Source organism: Telopea speciosissima, chromosome 5 (genome assembly GCF_018873765.1).
Source record: "Telopea speciosissima isolate NSW1024214 ecotype Mountain lineage chromosome 5, Tspe_v1, whole genome shotgun sequence".
Lineage (NCBI taxonomy): Eukaryota > Viridiplantae > Streptophyta > Magnoliopsida > Proteales > Proteaceae > Telopea > Telopea speciosissima.
This window is the reverse complement of record NC_057920.1, coordinates 59,146,018-59,169,183: the sequence shown is the minus strand read 5'-3', so window position 1 is coordinate 59,169,183 and position 23,166 is coordinate 59,146,018. Positions and strand designations below refer to the sequence as shown.

General features: G+C 38.0%; 1 protein-coding gene and 1 long non-coding RNA gene across 3 annotated transcripts in view; one reads left to right on the top strand and one right to left on the bottom strand.

Annotated features, from left to right (window-relative positions):
* Positions 1–1,232: 1,232 nt before the first annotated feature.
* LOC122662442 lies at positions 1,233–21,834 on the top strand. The gene is made up of 3 exons (XR_006333024.1): positions 1,233–1,243; positions 5,028–5,034; positions 21,536–21,834. It is a non-coding gene; the product is annotated as an uncharacterized LOC122662442 (long non-coding RNA).
* LOC122662441 (U1 small nuclear ribonucleoprotein A) overlaps positions 8,686–23,166 on the bottom strand; it is a 37,728-nt gene continuing 23,247 nt past the window's right edge. The window contains exons 3-10 of one of the 2 annotated variants that reach the window (XM_043858073.1): positions 19,553–19,637; positions 19,366–19,446; positions 18,974–19,049; positions 18,726–18,771; positions 9,791–9,903; positions 9,624–9,693; positions 9,413–9,498; positions 8,686–9,319 (exon numbers count right to left, since the gene is read on the bottom strand). In XM_043858073.1, coding sequence (XP_043714008.1) covers positions 9,277–9,319; positions 9,413–9,498; positions 9,624–9,693; positions 9,791–9,903; positions 18,726–18,771; positions 18,974–19,049; positions 19,366–19,446; positions 19,553–19,637 — 600 coding nt within the window. In that variant the 3' untranslated portion in view covers positions 8,686–9,276. Of the gene's footprint in view, positions 9,320–9,412; positions 9,499–9,623; positions 9,694–9,790; positions 9,904–18,720; positions 18,772–18,973; positions 19,050–19,365; positions 19,447–19,552; positions 19,638–23,166 lie in introns of both variants that reach the window. The other variant, XM_043858074.1, reaches the window with a different exon arrangement.

Here is a 23,166-nt window from a genome sequence, read left to right as displayed (position 1 = left end):
TTGACTGTTTCCTTTATGATTATTACTTGAATAATCAAATCCAACTAACACATTTTCCAACCATTAATAAAGGGTTTTTGGGTTTTGTTTTGTTTCTCCTCCTTTTACTCTTGGATTAAGTTTTCAAAGGAGTGAGTGAGAAGGGGGAGTTGTGGATTCACTGTAGTGTGTGAATATAGAAGAGTTTAAATTTTTGCTTATGCTTACTTCTTGCCAAGACTTTCTAAAAATATTACAAAATAGGAGAGAAGGAATAGTTCTCCCTTCACCTTAGGGAGAGAGGGAGGGAGAGAGAGAGAGAGAGAGACTACTCCAAGTAGGTTACAAGCAAAACGGCTATGTAGTAGTTGGCACGTATGGAAACAACAAATTTATGTTAGTTGAATAGTAAACTCTCAATGTATACACCATTAAAGACAAAACAGAGAGTTTACTTTGAGACCTGATATCATCCTCTAGACCAATTAAATTACAGAAAAGTTAGTTCTGTAGGGGAGGACTCCCACATCTTGTGAGCCCAATATATCATTTTCCTATAATTATTTCTATTTAATCCCAAAACAAAGCCTGAACCACACCTGTTTTATTTATATAGGACAAGAAGGTTGGAATTAGGATTTGGGTTTTATTTAATTAAAATTATAGATATGGAATTCATGCCAATTGGCCCAAGGTGGAGGGAAATCTCCCCCCTCATGTGAGGAGCACTTCACAACAAGATATTAAGTGATAAATTATAAGACATGAGTAGATTAGTCTATAATTTAATGTGGATAATGGTGACTAAGTACAAGACCTGATAAGAGATAGTTCAGTTGTGATCAAGAGGAGTAAATAATCTCATGACAGAATTGTATGATGAAGCTCTGTTTACAATCCAATTAACTAACTTTTTAGATGAATGGGTTCTTAATTTCAACCAACTGGAAGGTATATATGTCCATTTTGACCATTAATTAGAGCATGGGTTGACAAGGACATTATTTGTCTAATTCCAAAATTAATGGAGTTAGTGACTTACCACTTACTTGAGTTTTCCTCTTGTACCTTCCTCCTAGATTAGCTATTGACTACTCAGATTAAGGGAAACACTAAGGAAGGAAGAAAACTGATACCAAGAACATAGCAATTTGCAAGCAACATGAAGACCTTTTCTAGGTGCTACCTTGGCAGATTTTAGACCACACAACAAAATCATGCATAATACTGATATTGTTTGTAGAATTGGAATTCCAGCCTTGATGTATTTTTAAGTTTCTCTTCTTGATCTTTGCATGATTGAAAAATCTTAATTAAGCTGACAGACTAGGATCCATGATATTATTCCTAATGGCTATGTTTGGTTGCAGGAGAAATTAATGAGGGAAGTGGAACTTTTCAAACCTAAAAAAGAAAATTTTTAATCAATACCCCATGTGATTGTATAAAATACTTAAATTTCTTGTCATAAATAGTAATGATATATTTATATGTAATCTTTATTTTACTTTTTAAACCAAAGGGAATTGAATATATGCAAAGTAAAATGAAATTTAATAACCAAATATGGAATTATTTGGAGTTAGTAATATAATTCACATGGGATAATGATTACAAAAGCTTTTTTTTTTTACGTTTAAGAATTTCATTTCCTTTCTCTTCAATTCCCCTAGCAATCAAACAAAGCTGATATTACCAAAAAAAGTAAGTGGAATGTTTTTTCTTAATGGAAAAAAAATAGAAATTTAGATTGAAATAGAAGAGTTATTTACATCCCTACGTACAACACAACCTTTATCCAAAGTGCTTGCTTTTATGACAAGTGGAATGTTGATGTGGTTATTCTGATCATCATTGGATTGGGTTGTGAATTATGATGAAATCAAAGTAGTATGACATGTTTCTATTAATTATTTGCATCTATTTGTAAAAAATGACATGCTTTATGTGCCTTTTATTATTTGTTTATTTTTTAATTATTAAATTTGTTAATTACAATGTCTAACCTTTCATTGATTACATCTTGTGCAATATTCATAAGTTAGTGATGAATTAGTTAGTTCTTGTTCTCTTTTTTTTCATGGATTTATTTTTTATTTTTATAAGCTATATAGATTTTTTTTTTTTTTTAGATTTAGTATAAATTTGTTATGGTTTTGTCTAGATATTCAACATTTTTTACTTACATAATGTAAGAAATATTACGTTTATACAACTTTAATATAATCAAACATATATATTTTAATTTCATTTTTAATTTTATACTCTAGGGATTTATTTGGATATTTATAATTTTATATTAAAAAAAACTTATTGTAATTTTAGTTGCATTTTGGGTAGCATTTCACACAAAAATAGTTAATTTAATTTTTTTTAACAAATATTCATTTTAATTAATTATAAGTTTCTTTTTTTATTTTCTTGACTGATATAGGATCAATACCTGAGTCGATATCAAAAAGGTGTACTGATTCAGCATATTGTATCAATACGATCTGATACACCAATTACGTATTGAATAATAATATCCCTAAAGCTAATGTGATGACCGTATTCATACATGAAGATATATGAAACATTTCATAAAAAGTAGAATCTATGATATGGGAAAAGGCTGGGTAGGGGGGAAGAGAGACATAGACACATAGGATGCTAGTTTACAATATACCGTTAGTATACCTATCCCTCCCCCCATGATATTATTCCTAATGATAATATAAAAATTAAAACAAAAAAAACAAAAAAAAAAAAAAACAAGTGGAAGGTTGATTTGGTTATTTCAACCATTATTGGATTATGGATTGACAAATATATTTATAATTCCGAAACTCAACGGTGGAATTAGTGACTCACCACATACTTAAGTTATCCTCTTGTAACTTCCTCTTAGTAATTAGCTATTAAATACTCAGATAAGCATAATACCATATAAGGAAATACTAAAGAGGGAAGGGAACTAATACAGTAATACTATGAACGAAGGACATTGTGCTACCTTAACAAATCACACGATAAAGTCATAATAGAGTATAATTTGTAGAATTGGAACTCAACCCTTGATGTATATTCAACTCCTTTTTCTTGATCTCTACGTGATTGAATAATCTTAATTAACTTGGCAACCTAGGACCTATTGTGTTATTAATATTTCTTATGGCTTACAAAAATGCAAGTGGAAGGTTGATACAGCCATTCTGACCCATTATTGGATTATGGGTTGACAAAGATATGTATAGTTTCAAAACTAAACGGTTGAGTTTGTGATTCACCACATACTTCAGTTTTTCTCTTATAACTTCCTCCTAGTATTAGCCACCAACGGTTTAGATATTTTTTTGGGGTAAACGCTATTAGCTATTTAGATCAAGCATATAAGGCTCCGTTTCGTTGCAAGGGGAATTAAAGGGAAGGGAAGTGAAATTTTCATACTTAAAAAAGAAATTTGTGTAATCATTATTCCATGTGACAATATCACTAGCTCCAAATCATTCCGTATTTGATTATTAAATTTCACTTCACTTTGAATCCAATTCCCTTTGGTTTAAAATGTAAAATAAATATTACATGTAAAATGTATCATTACTAAATATAGTAAGAAATTTAAGTAGTTTATACAATTACAAGGGATAATGATTATAAAACTTTCTTTTTTAGGTTTGAAAACTTTCCTTTCCCTTCCCTTTGATTTCCCTTGCAACCAAATGGAGCCTAAAGGAAAACACAGAGAGAAAAGAATATGAAGACATTTTTCTAGGTGCTGTCTTAGCGGATTTTAAACCACTCAACAAAGTCATAATATAAAGGGGATATTCTTATTGACATCCCTTAAATGTCAAATAATTTATAATCTTATTATTTTTGTCTTTTTAGTATAATATATCATTTTCTCCCCTTCTTTATTAACAAGGATAAATCTTTTCATTTCCCATGTGTGCTATAATTTTACAAGACAATGACAACTTATGACAATTTTTACCAAAAAAAAAGAAAAGAAAACTTATGACAATGACATAATAATAAGTCATTTATAAATTATTTAAAAAAACCCTTTTTACCCCTTATTTAAAGAACTGTTATGAACAAGATGAAAGACAATCAAAAGAATGTGTCAAGAAATACATCTATAGAGGCTTTAGGTATATTTAGAACTTGTATCCTTCTTTTGATTGCTCCTTATCTTATTTTCAAAAGTTCTTTAAATCAAGGGTGAGATAGGATTTTTTAAAATAATTTGAAAATGACTTATCATTATGTCATTATCAAAAGATGTCATTATATTACACATTTTTCAAGTGCAAGTGTGAAATAACTTAATCAACCCTCATTAGAAGAAAACATGCTGCATTAAAAGGGGGAAAAAATTACAAATAAGAAAAACCCATTAGACAATCTCTTTTAATTAATGTTACAGCCCAAGACCCATGGTATTATTCCTTACGTTACCAAAAAAATTACAATTTTGTAAACTTAAAATGGCTATATAAGATGCAAACTATGACGAGGAAAACTGGAAAGGGTTGTACATTTAGTTTGCCAAATTACCACACAAGGTGTAAGGGGGATGCACTGGACCTGAAATCCAAGTTCATTAACGAAAGTTGATTTAAGATGGTTGATTTGTTCGAAAACTTCCTTGATCAAGAGAAAAGCGAAGAGAATTAGATGACACTTACTTAATATGATTATATATATATATATATATATATAGGAAGAAAAATTAAATTAAATCAAAACTAAAATAAATGTTTTTATAATCATTACCTAACATGGTTGTGTAACTAACTCCAATCATTTTTCTACCAAAAACAAAAACTAACTCCAATCATTTCAAATTTAATTTTTAAAAATTATACTTTACTTTGTTTCAATATGAAAAATAAGTAAAGATTTATATATGAAAAATCAAATTACTAAACATAGTTAGAATTTTAAGTAAATTACATCTGGGATCCCATTCACCGAGGGGTGGGAGAGGGCGGGAATGGGTATCAGAAGGGTATTTTGGAATATACATACTAAAGCCCTAGGAAAGGTTTGTGACCTCTAAGATGATGGGTGAACCGTCCTCTATGGATAGAAAAAAGTTTGTCCATTAAATAATAATTTTAGATAATGATTACAAAATTTCGTTTTTATTTTTTAAATCAATTTCCCTTCCTTTACTTACATCTCCATGGAAACAAAAGTATATTTTCCAGTTTACCAACAACAAATAAAGATTTTCTTCCCTTTGTAGTATAATATTCAAGATCCTCAAATCCCCTAAGTCTCCTATTAATCTACAGGCTCTACGATCCTCACGCATACTAGCAAGTCTATTGATCCTTCATAGGTAATGAATGGAGTCTCCATAGATATTAATTAGTACCCCCAAGGGGAGGCAGTTGTCTAGCCATAGAAAGGTGGAGGCGCCATCATTCACCTTGGTCTCGATAATTTGAGATACCAAGTGTTTGTATTTCAGGATATCACTCCAAGGCCAATAAGCATTTAGGGGGGAGAAAAACCGTCCAGATAGAGTCTTTCTTGAGGTATTAGAGTACATGCAGTCAGCCCATAAACTTTTGTTTTTAGAAGCCAATTTCCATATGAGCTTCAGAATCCATGGAAGGTTCAATTCTTTGATTCTTCTTAATGCAAGGCTCCCCATCTTGTTTGGGAAGGCACGTTGACACCCAATCAATGGTGTGGAGGAATTTTATCATTGCCTATGCACTCGTCATATATTCCATGCATTCTCTGGATGATGGGTTGTGGTATCCCAAAATTACATGTCCAATAAATATAGGAACTCTGCATGATTGATTTAATCAGTTCCAACCTACCAATATATGATAGAAATCTAGCTTTCCACAATTGAAGCTTTTTCCTAATATTATCTAGAATAGGCACACAATAGTAAACAGTAGTAAGTTTAGTCGTAATGAGGGGAAGACCAAGATATTTAACTGAGAAGGAACCCTCCGAGAACCCTGAAATAATCTGCCAGATAGCTTTCACCTCTTTAGAGTCAGAGATACCAGTTAAAAGCAGAAGGGATTTACATTTGTTCACATAGAGACCTGACATAGTCACAAAGAAGGAGAAGAGTGATCCATTTCCCAGTCAGCCTACAACAAATTCATTAATCTTCATGGATCTAATTGCTTCAAGAATCTCCTTTTGAAGGAATAGAATATGAATTTCTAAATTTTGATCCTCCAAGAAAAAACATCATTTTAGGAATACGCTCTCTTACTAAGAGAGAAAAAATTCTGTGATTCCCCAATAAGATTAGGGAGACGAATCCAAACAGAAAGAGAGAGGGAGAGAGAGAGAGCTCAGGTTCATCTTTTGCAATGAAACAAGGGCGACCATGGCTTGAGTACTGCTTAGCTTTCTATGCATAAACCATGGACCGCCTTCAAGGATACAAACCCTATCTTCGTCTTATGAAAATTTGAATAAAAAGAAACCATTCATTCTCTAATAGATATATCTCCATCAACCCGAAGAAACGCCATAGTTTGGAAAGAGTAGCTTTCAGAACTTCAAAAGTAGGTCGTCGACCAATGAAATAACTAACAGCCGAGGAGGACCTAGTGGCTAAACCCTCATCGGTGCCACTTCCAATGGGAACAACACCACTTCCACTCCACCCACGATACCAGGTTCCACATAATGAAGGTTGAGACCTTATACATCATAGACCCCTGAAGAGAATAACAATGACTAGGCCGGTTTGCCTCCTTTCCGTGAGCCATCCATCCACCCACAGTCAAACCCCTTCACACCATAACGATCCATACCATCCCCTCAACACACCCTCACGCTGACAGCCACGCAATCATGTTGTGCGCACTTCAGACCAGCCAAGAAATCATATAACAGCCAGATCCACTCAGACCATTGCCTGAATCAAGGTAGAACAAACACCACACCAGCGCATCCCTACCCAGCTTTGAATACAACACCTTCACCTTCACGATAGACCCACCTAGCGAACCCCAAACTTTATGAATGCACCTTCACCTTCACAAATGCACTAGCTTCATGAACCCAGCATCACAGGCGCACCAGTCTCATGAACCCAGCTCCCTCATCGGATGGCACCTTGAAAGCTTTAAATGCCACTTTCTTCTTACTTCATCTCCTTCCCACCAGGTTTCAGGTTCTGCCCTCTATGACCAAAAAAGAAGACAGCCTTGAAAGCTTAAATGCCGGCTTCGAGAGCTTGTACCAAAATCTCTATTCCCCCGTGGGCTAAGATATCCAACATTGATGTGGCCTGCAATACTGTAAAAACAGAGGTGAATAATTGACTATCATTTTCATGGCCAGGGTTTTTGTATGGATGCCTTTCCTTCACAGATTCCAGAATCATAGTTGCCTTGAACAGTTAATGAACAGCTAAGAGCAGGGTAAATGTCATATTACAATCAATTAAGTCAGCGCTTCAGTTGATATAGGGGATTATAAAAATTGAAGGACTTGCTTCCTCATTCTTTTTCCTAGTTTTCCTAGTTATATTTTATGCTAGTATTCTAAGATTGGGCTTTGGTTCCTCAGGATATCCATTGACCAGAGAGTTGGCAATTAATTATCAAGATGATTATTACACAATCTTGAAAGGGAACAAAGAACTCAGGTAAACTGCCATGCAAATCCTCCGCCATCCAGCCGACTCTTCGCCAATATCTGGGTCGGAGCCTCAACACTTTTCTCCAAGACCACACAGAAATTTGGAGGTGGTTTTGCCGGATCATCCACTCTACCGGTCGAGAATAAAATTGCAAGTTCAGCTCTTATTTTGGCTCTGGGAAATCTAGAGACAGAAACAAGCAAATATTTGACAATACCAGATTTGAACCAAACAGAATCATGCAACTCATTGCATACCATGCATGCGAACTTCAAGCCTCCGCCCAAATTCCTGTCACTCGGCAACCCCTACTGAGAGGTACCCTCAAAATCAACACTGACGGAGCAGCTTGCAAACAGACGGGCTACACTGGTGCTAGAGTTCGGCTGTCATTTTCAGGGTAAAGTTATTCATACTTTTGTGGAATTCCCCTGTGACATTGATCTCTCGGCAGAATTATGGCGTGGAATTCCCCAGTGACAATGAATCTAACGGAAGAATTATGGGCCATTAGCACTCAATGGAGTGATAATTCTTGGCTTCAATGGTAATTTGGAGTCCAACTCCCTTCTTGCAGTCCAGCTTCTTCACTCTTCATAAACAGATATCCCTACCTTGGACTGGTAGCACATCCTCACTCGCATTGACAATAAAAAGGATCAGACATAACTTCAGAGAAACAAATTCAGCAACTGATTGCCTTGCGTAACAAGCTCTTAAACATTGAACTTCTTGTAAGCCGTTTAATGAATTTCCACAAGATCTCTGTCAAATCCTGCAATCTGAGGTACAAGGGGTCACAAGAATCCTGAAATGTTCACTTAAGTAATCATAGCATCCCTTCTTTCTGTCCAAAAAAGAAAGAACTCAGGCAAACTACTCTGAATAACAGATCCAAGGCTCAGCAAAAAACCCCAAGAAAACATGTATTAGCCTCAGATCTCTGACAGAAGCACAGGATGAATGTATCAGGGAAATTCATTAGTGGTAGAATGAATCTATCAAGTTGCACTGAAAAACTGAGCACATCTCATTCCATACAGTAGTAGAAATGGAAAGAAAAAATTGTAATACATAGACCTTATTGCACAGACGAAGTTTGGAGACGCGATACCAATTTATCATTTAAATATTTTGCTAACGAGTAGGTTGGCATGCTCAGTGAGATGATACCAAGTAGCTGGACATGGATTTTATCTTGGAAGGACTGGATCTACAATTCAGCACTTGAAACTAATAGGATTTCAAAATGTAATTAAACACAATGGAAAAAGCAACGTTGCTAAATTATTAGGATCTAAAATTACTAGGATCTTAAACTTAACTACAATAGCAAAAGCAATGTAGGTTTTCATACTGGATTCCAACAATATGACAGTATATATATTAATAATTCTTCTCTTCTTAATTTCCATGACCAGATCTGTAACCCGTCTACTAACCAAAAAATAGAAAATGAAATCTGTCACCACATTGTTAGGTAGCAGTAAATGCCACTACAATTGTAAATGCGCTGAATAGGCTGACACCAAGGTTGAAAAAGGAATACACCTGGGAAAAGATAGTGACTTCCATACAAAGCAGCTTTCTCCCACATAAATAGCTGATGTCATTCTCGTCAGTGATTATGAGAAATAGTAGATGAAAATGCATCCTTCACTTGTTCTATGTTACATCTATGTTGGCTTCTTACGCAACCCCATTCGTGATTTCGCATACCTAGATTTGTTAAGAAAAAAAATTGCACACTCATTTGAAACAACTCCTAAAAGACAAAAGATAAAGAAGTTCAAGTTATGTTCAGAAGGATACTCCAAGCGCATGCCCTCGCCATCAGTTGATGAGTATAGACGAGTTCCTTGAAGATGATTTAGGGCAGTGGTAGAACAATCAACATCCTGTACAGACAGTAATCCATTGCAGAACATTTAAGAGACCACCAAGAAATAATATGCTAGAAAAGTATCAGAAGTCTGACATCTCCTTATTAAAACAAGTCCGCCAGGAGGTCACGAAGCAGTACCTGAAAGTCAACAAATGCAACTGGAGCTCCAAATCTGTTTTGCATCTTCAATTTCAAAAATCCTTGGCATCTACCAAAGTAATCGACAGAAGCATAGAATATTGCAATCAATTCCCTACCAAGCTTATAAATTCATATGCATAGAAAAATAATTCAATTCTCCAGACCTTGAAAATGCTTCTGTTAGCTCCTGCTCTGAACATGCTGGCCCCAGATTAGCCACAAAAAGTGTTGGGCATGGTACAGTGTTTTGTGGAACTTGAGGTGCTGATGAATAACTCTGATAATGTAGGAAAAGTCCCCAGAAATGAACAGGTTAGTTAAGAAATGTCATGACATATCCTGGAATGAGATAAAAGGAAATGATCTAGCAGAAGTACAAAACACCACTCTAGCAATGGCCATTATAGCGGTATAGAGCTACAGAGATTATATATGCATTGTTATGTGGATTTCTTATAAATGGATGAAGAATCCACATCGGACAAGTCAGATTTTGACACTTCTTGGCCTCAGGTGCAGATTTCTTAGCCTTTGTGCTACTTTAGGGCATGGTTCAATGTCTCGCAACATCTCAGCAAGATCTTGGTGATTTTCTCGGTTTTGACGAAACTTGAGTCAAAACCACATGTGATTTCAAAACATTACATGGTTTTGACTGAGATTTTGGCATATCTTCTAAATCTCAGTCCGTTATCTCGTTTTGGCGAAAAAGATACCAACTCACTTGATATAAATAAGTCTCAATGAGATCTGGTAGAAATTTCAACCAGTGCTCGGCTCTCGGTGGTTTCACTAAGTTTTGAAGGACAACACCTCAAAACCTCATTTTTTTGCCCAAAGCTCACCAAATCTTGTCTGGAACAAGTGAACTTGTCACTCAACAACAACATTTAAGGAGGTTTGCTGCACATCAACATCATCTGGAGGAGATTTCAAGTTGAAAGTAATACATCAACATCATTTGGAAGAGATTTCAACTCGGACGAGACTTGATCGAAACTTTGACCAGTCTCGTCTGTCTCAGTGGGTTTCAATTGTGAACGCACAAACCCCCCCCCCCCCCAAATGCTGATTTTTTTTAACCAAATCTTATACAACTAAGCTTGGAACAAGTGGATTTTAAAAATTAAAAAAAAAAAAAACTAAGGGTTTTACTTGAATTATAGAAATTTCATTTGTATTGCTTATTTAAGCTGTTTTACCTGAATTATATGTGTTCTAATACTAAAGATTGTGTGGAGTTGTTCATATCAATATATATATACAACGTACACTACCAACCTAGGGTCCTAGGTCAAACTACCATTTTGGGTGTGATTTTAAAAAAACTGTGCGCTACCATTTCACCTAAAAGCTCAAACTGTTAGAGAATGGCAGCGTAAATGTATGCATCAACATTCCCCTACACATGTAGGTCAAGATCCCATGGTCCTTGCACGTGGAACTCACATGGCATTTCCTTCGCAGGGCAATGAGGGAGAAGAACTGTCAAGAAAACTCTTCTGATGCACTTCCTAGGAGTCGAACACTTGACCTCCCTGCTCTAACACCATGTTCTCTAGCGTTTCACCTAAAAGCTCGAATTGTTAGGGAAGGGCAGCGTAAATGTAGATAGGGCCTAAAATAGGCTGTCCTGCAAGTTCCATGACTTAATTAGGTCATATGGCCACCAAAACCAAGGGCCAAAATTTGACATAAAAAATGCACCAACTCGGCCGAGATCTCGCCAAGTTACCGAGACAACTCGGTTTTTGGTTGACCGAAACAAGCCGAGATACGGAGACCTCGAACCTTGCTTTAGGGATATTATGGTCTTAGTATACAATATATTCATGTAAACGAATATTGTTCAAAGATACACAATATGTGCTCTCTTTTCTGATCTTAATCCTATTCTCTTCTTCATCTTCAAGCAACACTACTACTTACCCAAATTTACCATTGCCAAATTCAAAATCCAGGGCAATAAACAATAACGCCACATATGTTTGTTGGGGGAGTAGCGGGCTGGGATGCTAGGGTATGGGAATCTCTGACAATTTTCCCTGGAGTATGGTAATATGGGTTTATTGGATGTCTAGGGTGGAAAAGTGGTCTGCTATTAGACTTTCCTATCGGTGCCCTGTCTTCTCCACCCCACCCCCTCTCAAAATACACCGATTTTGCTAGGATTCTTACATGGAAGATGAGGGAAAGTGCAACGGTCGTCTTCCATTGCTGCCACCTTGCAATTTCCTTTGGAAGGCGTGGAGCCTTGGCCCAGAGATTCCTTTGAGTCCTGACCCAACTCATTGTCGGTGTTGGGAGATTCTTCAGAGTCCAAGCCCTGGTCATCACCATTGCCCGTGAAAGCTTGTTTGACTATTTGTCCACCAATGACCTCATCTTGCTTTACTAACAGTGGTGGTGGTGGTGATGGAAGAAGAGGCAGCAGAAGAGGAGCAGACACAGATAGAAGGAGGTGGAGGGGTGAGATTGGAAGGACAAGCCGAGATCAGAAGGAGAGACGGAAGAGAGAAAAGGGAGATGAAGCTGCAGGTGGCACTCGTGACCGGGATTCCTAGGCAAGTGGTTGAAGTTGCTTCAAAAGCTAGCAGAGCATTGAAGTTGATTGGAAAGACTTTCAGGTCAAGTGAACAGAGATCAGAATTTTCTACTATTCATGAAGAATGGCTAAAAACCTTTTTAGCAGCCTGAAAGAACAGAGAAATTAGTTTGAATAATGATCATGATGCTTTCAACACATCACATAACAAAATCAACCTTCTCCTGCGCCACCTACAGCTTCATCACCTTTCATTGGCTCGCACTTGTCCCCTTCCAGCAGATCCTCTCCCGCTGCCAATTCCTTAAGATCACCACTGTCACACCCCTATCCCAACAAGGGATAAAATACAATATCAGGGTATGATTGGGGTGACACGCATCATCCCACCTCACCGCCAGGATCTCGATGCAGTAGCCAACTCACAGTCATAAACCAATATTAAAATACAATAATATTAGAGCGCGAAAGACAAAGGAATATTACATTTCCAAGATAGGTTAGAGTTTGCGGAAGCGTAAATGAAATAATTATAAGATGTTCATTGGCTAATGATAATAAGTAACATAGTTACAAAATTCCAATGACCATCAAGTAGCTACCAAAATAGTAAAACATAAAAGTTTATACAAAGCACAATGCTATCAAAATAACAAAACGAGAACGATCCCAAGTAACAGTACAGCCCGTAGGCACAATCATCATGGGCAACCATCGCCATGATCCTCAGTCACGGTCTCTGGTTCCACAGTAATCATCTGCATCAAAATCTAAAAAGAATGTGTACACGGGGGTTAGCTCCACCGAGCTGGTGAGAGAGAAAAGGGGATGCACAATCACACAATCACAAATAGTCCATGGTGCATGCCATTATTAATTCATTTACCACCTAACACACAATGCTAAGTCAATGGGTATATGCTACTGCAATAACTGTGGATCCTTCCATTCTCACCACAATGCAACCTCAATTATTACTATGGGGCCCGCGCCGGTCGTAGCCATCACCACCCAGAAGCAGACCCCGATAAGCATTACTACCCCTGGCCTGGCCTCTCTAACTCTCCACAAGCAGCAGGTGCTCTAGCTACCAAACACCTAAACCCCTGTTGGTAAGGGTCGTAGCATAGGAATCGAGCCTAACCACGTATATACTACATGAATCCTATCGTGCTGAGAAGTACATCCGGGTGTGTCAACGTCCCATTCCATCTAACACCCGGGTACCAACACAACACGGCGCATACAGGCAAGAATGAGATGCAATATACAATTCCACGTAATCCACGGGTTCCGGTGCCAGTACTTCTTGGCACCGTAACCCAACACAAATCCATATCATCCTAATCATCATCATCATCATCATCATCGAATAAGAATAAATACAAATAGGCAATCATGCTTGAATGATAATGTCACAATATAATTCATAAATGCATGAATAAGCAATATTAAACAAGCTCAAACAGTCACCCAAACCCACTCACCAATTACTTCAAATAGAATTTGTATAAGCGCAACGATTCCTGCTCAAAATCACTCCATTGCACATATGTTGGCGCCTATGGAAGTGAATAAGAGTGTGAGAGAGTGTAGGGGAGGCCTCATAGAGAAACCCCACAATTTACATAAGTTATAAGCCTTGAAAACTACGTCGAAGACAACGTTGGACTCAGCAGAGATCTGCCTCCGACCTTGAGTCCGACCTTCAATGCAGGCTCTGGCCACATCGGAGGCAACGTCGGACTCAGCAAGCTTGCCTCCGACCTTGAGTCCTACCTTCCCTGCAGGCTCTGGCCACATCGGAGGCAACATCGGACTCACGCAGTCTTGCCTCCGACCTTGAGTCCGACTTTTCCTGCAGGCTCAGACCACATCGGAGGCAACGTCGGACTCAGCAGGCTTGCCTCCGACCTTGAGTCTGACCTTCCCTACAGGCTCAGGCCACATCGGAGGCAACATCGGACTCACTCAAAGCTCTGCCTTCGATGTAACCCAGGTGCGATTTTTAAGGTCCTTAACAGCCCAAATTTGCCCCATTTGGTTCTTTAAGTTCCAAGGGACTAGGGAGGGGGTGTCCTATGGTCTATTAAGGTCTTAGAAGTACCCATCATCAAAAGATTGAAGGATTTAAAGGATCAAAAGCTCAAAAATCCAGATTTGGGGTTTCCTTTGGTGGTTGAAGCTTTAGAATCAAATAGATTCAGCAAAGGGTCAAATAGAGATCTTTATAGGACTGTAATACATTAATGGAGTCCCAAAAACACAGCTTAGGCTAAGCCATTTGGTTCCACGAGGAAACCCAGACTCAAGACTGAAATTAGGTGAGCCATCTAAGCTCAAAAAGAAGGACATGGAGGGCCTTCCAAGCTCAACCGAAAAGAGAAAAGAAAAGGGAGAGAGACAAGAGTGTTCTTGGCCTACCTGATTTGAGGTACACAAAAGGTCCTCCTTGTAAATCCAAGCTCAAGCAGCCGATCCCACCTTCTCCTCCTTCTCCTCCTTCTTCTCCTTCTTCTCCTCCTTGCTGCCTCCTCTCTTCAAAGCTCTCCTCTCCTTTCATGATTCGGTTAGGAAAGAAAATGAGAAAGACTAAGGAATAGCCCTAGCTCTCATATCTATAGATGTGCCTTACTAAGGCCTGTTTGGCTAGGGCCTCTTAACTATAAATCTAGGGCTTGTTTGGGTAGGGTAGTTTAAATGCCCACTTAGGTGTTGTTTGGGTAGGGTTTCTTAATGAACCACAAACATATTACCTATCTAAACTCATTACCCACCTAAACTCAATTAAACACCATTAAGACACAACTTGGGCCCAATGGGCTTCGTTTTAGAATAAAGCTTAGGTCTTGTTTGGCTAAGGTCTTTTAATGTCTAAAGTACATTAACCTATTTCAAGCATGACTTAGGCCCAAGGGCCCACTTAAGAGGTCACCAAAATAGAAGGGAGGCAAAGGTAGTAGTCAACCACGACAAGGCACCAACAACATCCTCGATAAAGGGCATGTGGGCCCCACATAAGGTCTCACTCAAATTAGCCACAGCAACAACATCGGATGCAGGATCGGATGCACATAGGACCCTGCATCCTATGCAATAGAAAGGGTAGATAAAGTATCAAAAAGGTCCGGGCTTGGGCCCATACCTCAAGGACTTCGAGAAGAAGTAAACAAGCAATAAAATAGGTTTAATAACCTACCCTTTGACCATCACGGCGAAAGACACACCGGAAAACAAGGCAGCATAGTTTACTCACCACAAGGATAAATAATAAACAAATAGGCTCTCGGGTGCGGGTGTAACAACCACCCTCGGTGTAATCTTCTGCTTCTCAGTTGCCCACAGCAACACCTCCCTTCGCTGTAACAAACCCCTCTCTCACGTCACTCTCTCTGGCAATGCTGTCTACCAACTCATTGGTCAATCTGGGCTTCCCGTAATATAGAAAGGGTTCAACTAAGAACCACTCTACAGTAGGATCATTCCAAATAATGTAAGACTAGTCCCAAAACCCACAGAAATTCAAAATTAGAACCAACTCAGAAATAGAAAGTTAGGGTTTTTAGTCAAACCAGCCAAGTGAAGGAGACCTAATTTGGATCGAGTGTAGATGATATTAAGGGGATGCTTGACTCCAAACTTGGTTCAGTTCTGATGGCCTGATGTTGAGATAACACTGAAACACCAAGATAGAAGGTTGTGGAAAACCCTCCAAATAGTGCTGGAATTGAACTCCTGTGCAGATCAAGTGAAGGAGGAGTGGAGATAACCCTCTGCTGAAAGTCTCAGCCAATTGTATCGGCTGAATGGTGAGATATGAGAGATTTCCCAAATTAGAAAGTTATGGACTACAGGGCTAACCAGCCAGCAGAATCCTCTCACACTGGAGTCGAGTGGAGGAGGCAGTGGGGAGGTTGTGTGCTCCAAAAATCAACTAAAACTGATGGTTGCTTGCAGAGATATGACCTCCACAAATCACAGCACCAAATCTGGGATTGCAGAGCAGCAGCAAGGTGGCTCGATCTCCTTAACTGAAGAACAGCAGCAGCAGCCAGCACCCAAATGGTCTTCTTAATGGTTGGGCAGTCCCAATACCACAGCAGTACTCAGAGATAGATGGAGAGACAAAGAAGACGGAGAAAATAGAAGGTTGGGGGATAGATGGATTTGGCTCTCACAGCCAGGCTCCTTCAGCCCTTCAAGTCTCACAATCAAACTCAAAAGAAATTCATGTTTGCAGCAAAAGCAACTTTCATTCAACAAGTAAAATCATGGAAGTGGCTACAGCAGCCTTACAATTAATAGAGGGCAGGACTTGCACCTCAAGTAAAAGGAAAAAAATAGAAACTTGACTTAATAACTTCAATCTGAAAATTAGAAACTACTCTAATTAACTAGGACTGAAATAAAAATAGAAACATAATAAAATCTTCTAAATCTTCTTAAGTCTTCAAATCTCCTTGTGTGACCCACTTGGATGACTTCATTGTTGCAGCCGGAATCTCCAACATGCGCTCCCCATCAGTCCAACTTATTAACTTTAGAACAATGACAAAATTGCCCTTCACTTAAGGACTTGAATCACTAATACTTAAAAGACTAATCTGCCTCCACAATTTTCAAGGAATATTCTCACCACGCCAAAAATAAGGGGCTGTGACACTGTTCACGTGAAAAGTGTTTTGGTCTCTTCTTTTTCATATTTTGTCCTACATCATCCCATGGAATGAGGAGTTTGACAAAGTAGGTATATATTTAATATCCTAAATTAGGTCAGAAAATCCTTAAGGAACATCATCCTAACTCATGCATAGAATGATATTAGCAGCATCTTCTTCAATGCTCACTTGGTCAAAACCCCATCTAAGAACATACCACATGCCATAATGAAGAGAGAGAACCTCAGCTCTTGTAGAAACTCCTTCTCCTGTCCTGTAGGACTCAAGTAGACTCCAACAACCCCCTCTACCCATAATCATAGTGCTTCTGATACTGGATGTAACCAAGTTACTGAAGGAATGCTTTTTTTTTATTCAGTTTCACAAACCAGTATGACGTTGCCAAATCTTTACGATACCCATGGTAGAATAGAACAACTATGAATAATCGTTAGCTGCTGCCCAACGTGCTATCTTGATTTCAATCCTGCTAATCATTCTCCAAGTCAGAGAAGCGATGATGAAATAGCATCGTGTTTCTTCTGGACAGGTTTATGCTTTCACAATTATTTACATTTCTTTTCACAGAATAGATGGACTTAACTGCTTCAAAGCTATTCAGGAGTTTGTCCCTCGTATTTTTCACATCATATGGTGGTAAGAAGACTTGTTAAAAAACCTTCTCTTCTCGGCATATGACAGATTCAACTTCACTCATATGAGGTGGCCTTTTCATCTCTAACTCAAAGTTTGAAATTTCGGTCTCCACCTTGGTTTCGACCGAAACTCTGCATGTTTCAATTGGCCATTTCGTTGGTCCATTTTGGTGGTCAAATGGCTATATTTGGCCCGAAACTTCAGAGAAACCCTAATTAAACATTTCTAAACATATTGGAACCTTTAGATTGTAAAAAAAAACACTTAAAATGGTCGTTTGGTTTCATACCCCCTAGGTTGGTAGTGTACACCGTACTTTGTTGTATACTTTCTTAATATAACCTAAACTACACATAATTTAGTATTAGAATATTAGAATACACAAAATTCATTGAAAACAACTAAAACGTGTATTAGGAATAAAGAAAAACCATTTAATATTACACATGTGAAAGTGTTTCAAGTACAAGTGTACAACCGAAGTTAAAACACCTCTACGAAACCGCTCCTCGAACTCTATGTCAGTACCACATAGAGCTCCAGGAAGGCTCGAAACCTCTGAGGAAAAAGGGTATACCTCTAAGTTTGAATATTACACAAATCTTACTCAAATGCGGCAAATCATCATTATAGATGCGTTGTAGTAATCCCCAATACTTTTATCCACAAAGAAATGTTGGTGGTTTGACCAAAAATACCAAATCTGTGGGGTTTTTTTTTTTTTTTTGAGTTTTTTTTTCCTCTAACATGAGAAATCACTCAAAACTCACGAAACTGAGTCAAAATCGAAATTTCGATCGAAACAATGTTTTATATGTATTGTTTTGTACCAAATTTAGGTTGAAATGCCGAAATTTCGGTGATAGCGCTGCATTCCTACTAAGTCACACCAAATTTCATTTCAACCTTTGTTGAAACCGAAATATTACGTGAAATCTCAGTGGTTTCGACCAAGATTCAAACTATGCTCTGATTGGCATCATAGTATAAAAGTTTCATTAGCTGTTTGGGATTTATCATAATTTTGTCACTGGGTTGATTCATGATTGTTCTTTAAAGTCCTGCATGTATGGTCTGATGTACTTTTTTGGGTATCTCACCCACACTTTGATATTAATAAAATCTTTGATCTTTCTTAAACTATCATGGATAGAAATTTTATAGGAGAAATTAAAAAAAAAACCCTCATATAACTGCATTGACTTGAAATCGAATTACAGATAGAAAGGTAAGCCTCACCAATTTCATTGTGGTCACTTGACTAGCACCACCAAAGTCCCCATGACTGAAATTAAGAAAAACAGAGGAAATTTAGATAAATGCAACAGCATGTGTTTACAAGGTCAGCACCAGACTACAGCCCAGGAAACAGGGGACCATTGATCTTTCAGCAAGAATTTAATAGGACATGTATAACAATAATACCTATTACACTGAGAAGTAATCAATTTAAAATAAGAAAGCTGTGCTTAAGTCGTGCAGACGACCTTTGTGTAGATGGATAACCAATCATGTTGTAAGCAGAATTACTCATTCCAGGCATGTGAATATTGCTGCCAACACCTGTTAGTGCCCAAGCGTGCCAAACATGTGCAAAGTGAGCTTTAAGAAGTATGTGTTCTCATGTGACAGAAACTAACTCCTATGGAAGAAAATGAAACATGCACAACCAAGATGGAGTGAAATAAATCTAAAATTTTCGGAGAAAAAACATGGGACAGTAAACGTATGAAAATAACCAAATTTGCAAACAAGAGGCCAGATAAAACTTGAAAACAAGAAAGGGAGGAAAAAGAATAAAATAAACAGAGCTGAAAAGAAGCTACTATGAGTAAATACTCACTCCTCAAACTCTGAACATGTCAGGAAATTATCTTACCAGAGTCAGGAATTCCTCCTGGAAGTGTGGCGGAACCTCTAACTTTCTTTTCAGAAGAACCAGCCCTTCCATCATCTGTTTCTTAGAATCACAGTTTTAGAACAGGTTCAATAAACATAATTGGTAAAGATTTTTTTAACGACAAGGAAAATGACCATGTTTAAGCAGAATTCAACTTGTAATAGACCTGTTCTGGAGCGCTTGGGTCTAGAATTTGATTTTGCAAGATCTATATACAAAGTCGACTCCTTCTCAAGGTCAAACACCAGTCCCTACATGCAAAGTTAGACACAAGGGCACTCAGTACCCGAAATGAGACTTGAAACAAGGTAAAGTTGTAGAAAAATGCAACATTTCAAGAATAACCATCCTAATTATTGTTGATCTATCATTTCAATTGTTCATTATTTATAAGACTCACGCTGGTTGTACTCATGCAAATAGCGAACAGCAACCTATGTCCCCACCTTGTTTGTTACATGGTTCTACAATAATACGCACTTGAGGGTGTTTCACAGAAAAGCCACCTCTAAAAAAGATACCTGAAGTAATACCCACCTACATAGGTGTCCAACAAGGATGCTATTCTAGGATGTTTTTTCCTGCCACAAAAGTAGGCTAGGATTCAAAAAAACAGTATAGACGAGGATTGAAACCAAGAGAAGTCCATCTATTAGACTATCATAAAGTTTCTTCAGCCAATATTTAAGATGAAATATCCATTGTTAAACAAGGCTGCCAACCAGTAACTTAGAAAAGCAATATTCTAATGTTATAATGGATATAAAACCATTATCAGGCATTCTTCACATATAAGTGATCACAAAATTCAAAGGGGTATCTCCATATGTATCAAGAAACATGATGCTGATACAAAAGGATAACCTCATGTGCAACAAAGGATGGGAAAAACAAAATAGATCACAACATACAGTTCAATACACTTATCCAGACATTAAGCCCTCGTTTATTAGTAGGATCATAGTACAGCTTGAGTTGTTGAACAGTTGCTGCATATCGTTTATTAGTAGGATCGTAGTACAGCCTGCGTTGTTGAACAATTACTGCATACAAGTTGGTCAAGTCACACATGTATCCAGAAGCAGTTTCACTTCAATTATTTAGCATAGATCTATTGTTTTGCTTCATCTATTTTTGTCTTATAAGCTAATACATGAAATGACTAACAGCACCTACCTCTAGGGTACAAAACATTTTAAGCAAAGCAGCTTTCTTTCTTTTTAATTTTTTTTTTTTTTGGGGGTACCACATAACAGGTGTTTGAGCAGTACAAATGAAAATACTGATAATCCAAACATGTTGCTTTCTAAAGGGAACTAAAGCTTCTTTTTTTGGAAGGTGGAGGGGAGGGGGAAGTTAACATGAGAAAGAAGAATCTAAATACAAGCATCTCCAGCATTGTCATCAATAAACAAAATGATGGTACAGTGTAAGTACAATATAAATTTCTCCACGTACAAACCATTGTTAATTAAGAATGCTAAGTATTTGTTCAACTATACTCTCACATAAAACTGAAATCTTCAAAAGAATGAAGTTATTGCTTAATTTCATCAAAAGAAAGAACTAGCTTTCACAGCCGCATGATTTTCTTCTTTGGCGCACGGGGTATTCCAAGTTGAGAAGAGAAAGAATAGAGAATGATATGGCTTGTCAATAATGAAAAAGGCCCTTTATTATTTATAGATTGGATATGGATTACAAATATGGTATGCTTAGCTAGGGCTGAGTCACAATACGGTCAACATCCTTAGCCTCTACATACATTGAATCTAGACAGGTAACCCTTATCCTTAACACTCCTCCTCAAGTTGGTGCATAGAGATCTTTCATGCCCAACTTGGATACTGTTCGCTACCGTTTCACCTAAAAGCTCGAACTGTTAGGGAAGGGTAGCGTCAATGTATACATCAACACTCCCCCACACGTGCAGGCTAAGATCCCACGGTCCTTGCACGTGGATCTCATGCGGCATTTCCTTCGTGTGGCACCTAGGGAGAAGAAATGATGGGAAAACTCTTCTGATGCACTTCCCAGGAGTCGAACACTTGATCTCCTTGCTCGGATACCATGTTCGCTACCGTTTCACCTAAAAGCTCGAATTGTTAGGGAACGGCAGCATCAATGTATACATTAACAGATACAACAGGATGGAATTACTTAGATGTCAATCCCTATGTGAAAACATCAGCAAGTTGATCTTCTGAAGTGACGAAAGGAGTGCAGATCAAGCCTTCTTCAAGTTTCTCTTTGATGAAGTGTCTATCAATTTCAATGTGTTGGGTCCTATTGTGCTAAACTGGATTCTGGGTTAAACTGATTGCAGATTTATTGTCACAGTAAAGATGCATAGGTCCCTAATGAGTCACTCCTAAATCAGCAAGTAATACTTTGAGACAAATGAGTTCACAGACACCTTGTGTCATTGCTCTGTACTTGGCTTCTGCATTTGATTTGGACACAACAGATTGCTTCTTCGTCATGTGACCAGATTACTTCCAAAGAATGTGCAAAATCCTGAGGTTGAAGGACGATCATCCACAGAGCCTGCCCAATCAGCATCAGCAAAGGATTCCAACTCTAGATTACTATTGTTGGAGAATAGGATGCCTTTTCTTGGAGCTGATTTTAAGTACCTTAGAATCCGATATATTGCCTTGAGATGAGCTGTCTTTGGGTCATGTAGAAAATGGCTTACAACTACCACAACATAGGCAACATCTACTCGGGTATGAGATTGGTATATCATTCTTCCTACATGACGCTGATATCGTTCCTTATCCACTGGATCACCTCCCTGACTGCTTAGTTGATGATTAACTGCAGTAGGCGCATCCAAGCATCCTTTTCTCATCAAGAGGGTCTAGGACATACTTTCTTTGGGAAATGAAGATACCCTTCCTAGATCGGGCTACCTCAATTCCAAGGAAGTATTTGAGTGGTCCTAAATCCTTAGTTTCAAATTTTGTTGCCAACTGAGTCTTCAATACAATGATCTCTGTATCATCATTGCCAGTAATAACTACGTCATCAACATTGACTATAAGAGCAATAATTTTACCCTCCCGTTTGGTAAACAGGGTGTGATCAGCATGACTTTGTTTGTACACAAACTTCAAGGCTTTCTACAACCTACCAAACCAAGCCCGAGGGGACTGCTTGAGGCCATATAGGAATTTGCACAGTCGACATACTTTCCCAGTTGTTAATGGCGACTCAAAGCCAGGAGGAATGTCCATATACACCTCTTCTTCAAGATCTCTGTTCAAGAAAGCATGTTTCACATCTAATTGCTGAAGATTCCATCCAAGATTCACGGCACAGGATAGCAAAGCTCGAATGGAGTTCATCTTTGCAACATGGGCAAAGGTGTCCTGATAGTCAATGGCATATGTCTGGGCGAAGCCCTTGGCCACTAATCTTGCCTTATATCTTTCAATGGTCCCATCTACTTTTTGCTTTATAGTGAAAACTCACTTGCACCCTATTGATTTCTTTCCTTTGGGACGAGGAACAAACTCCCAAGCATCATTTTTCTTCAAGGATTGCATTTTCTCTACCATAGCATTCTTCCATTTTGGGTATGTGATAGCTTCCTTCCAACCCTGTGGAATGAACACAAAAGATAGAGAAGAAACAAAGGCACGATAGGAGGGAGATAACGATTAATAGGAGATAAAATTAGAAACAGGGTGTTTGGTACAGGTTCTGACTCCTTTCCTAATAGTAACAGGAAGGTCATCAAGAGAATGAGGAGATTCATTACCTGATGCTTGGGTT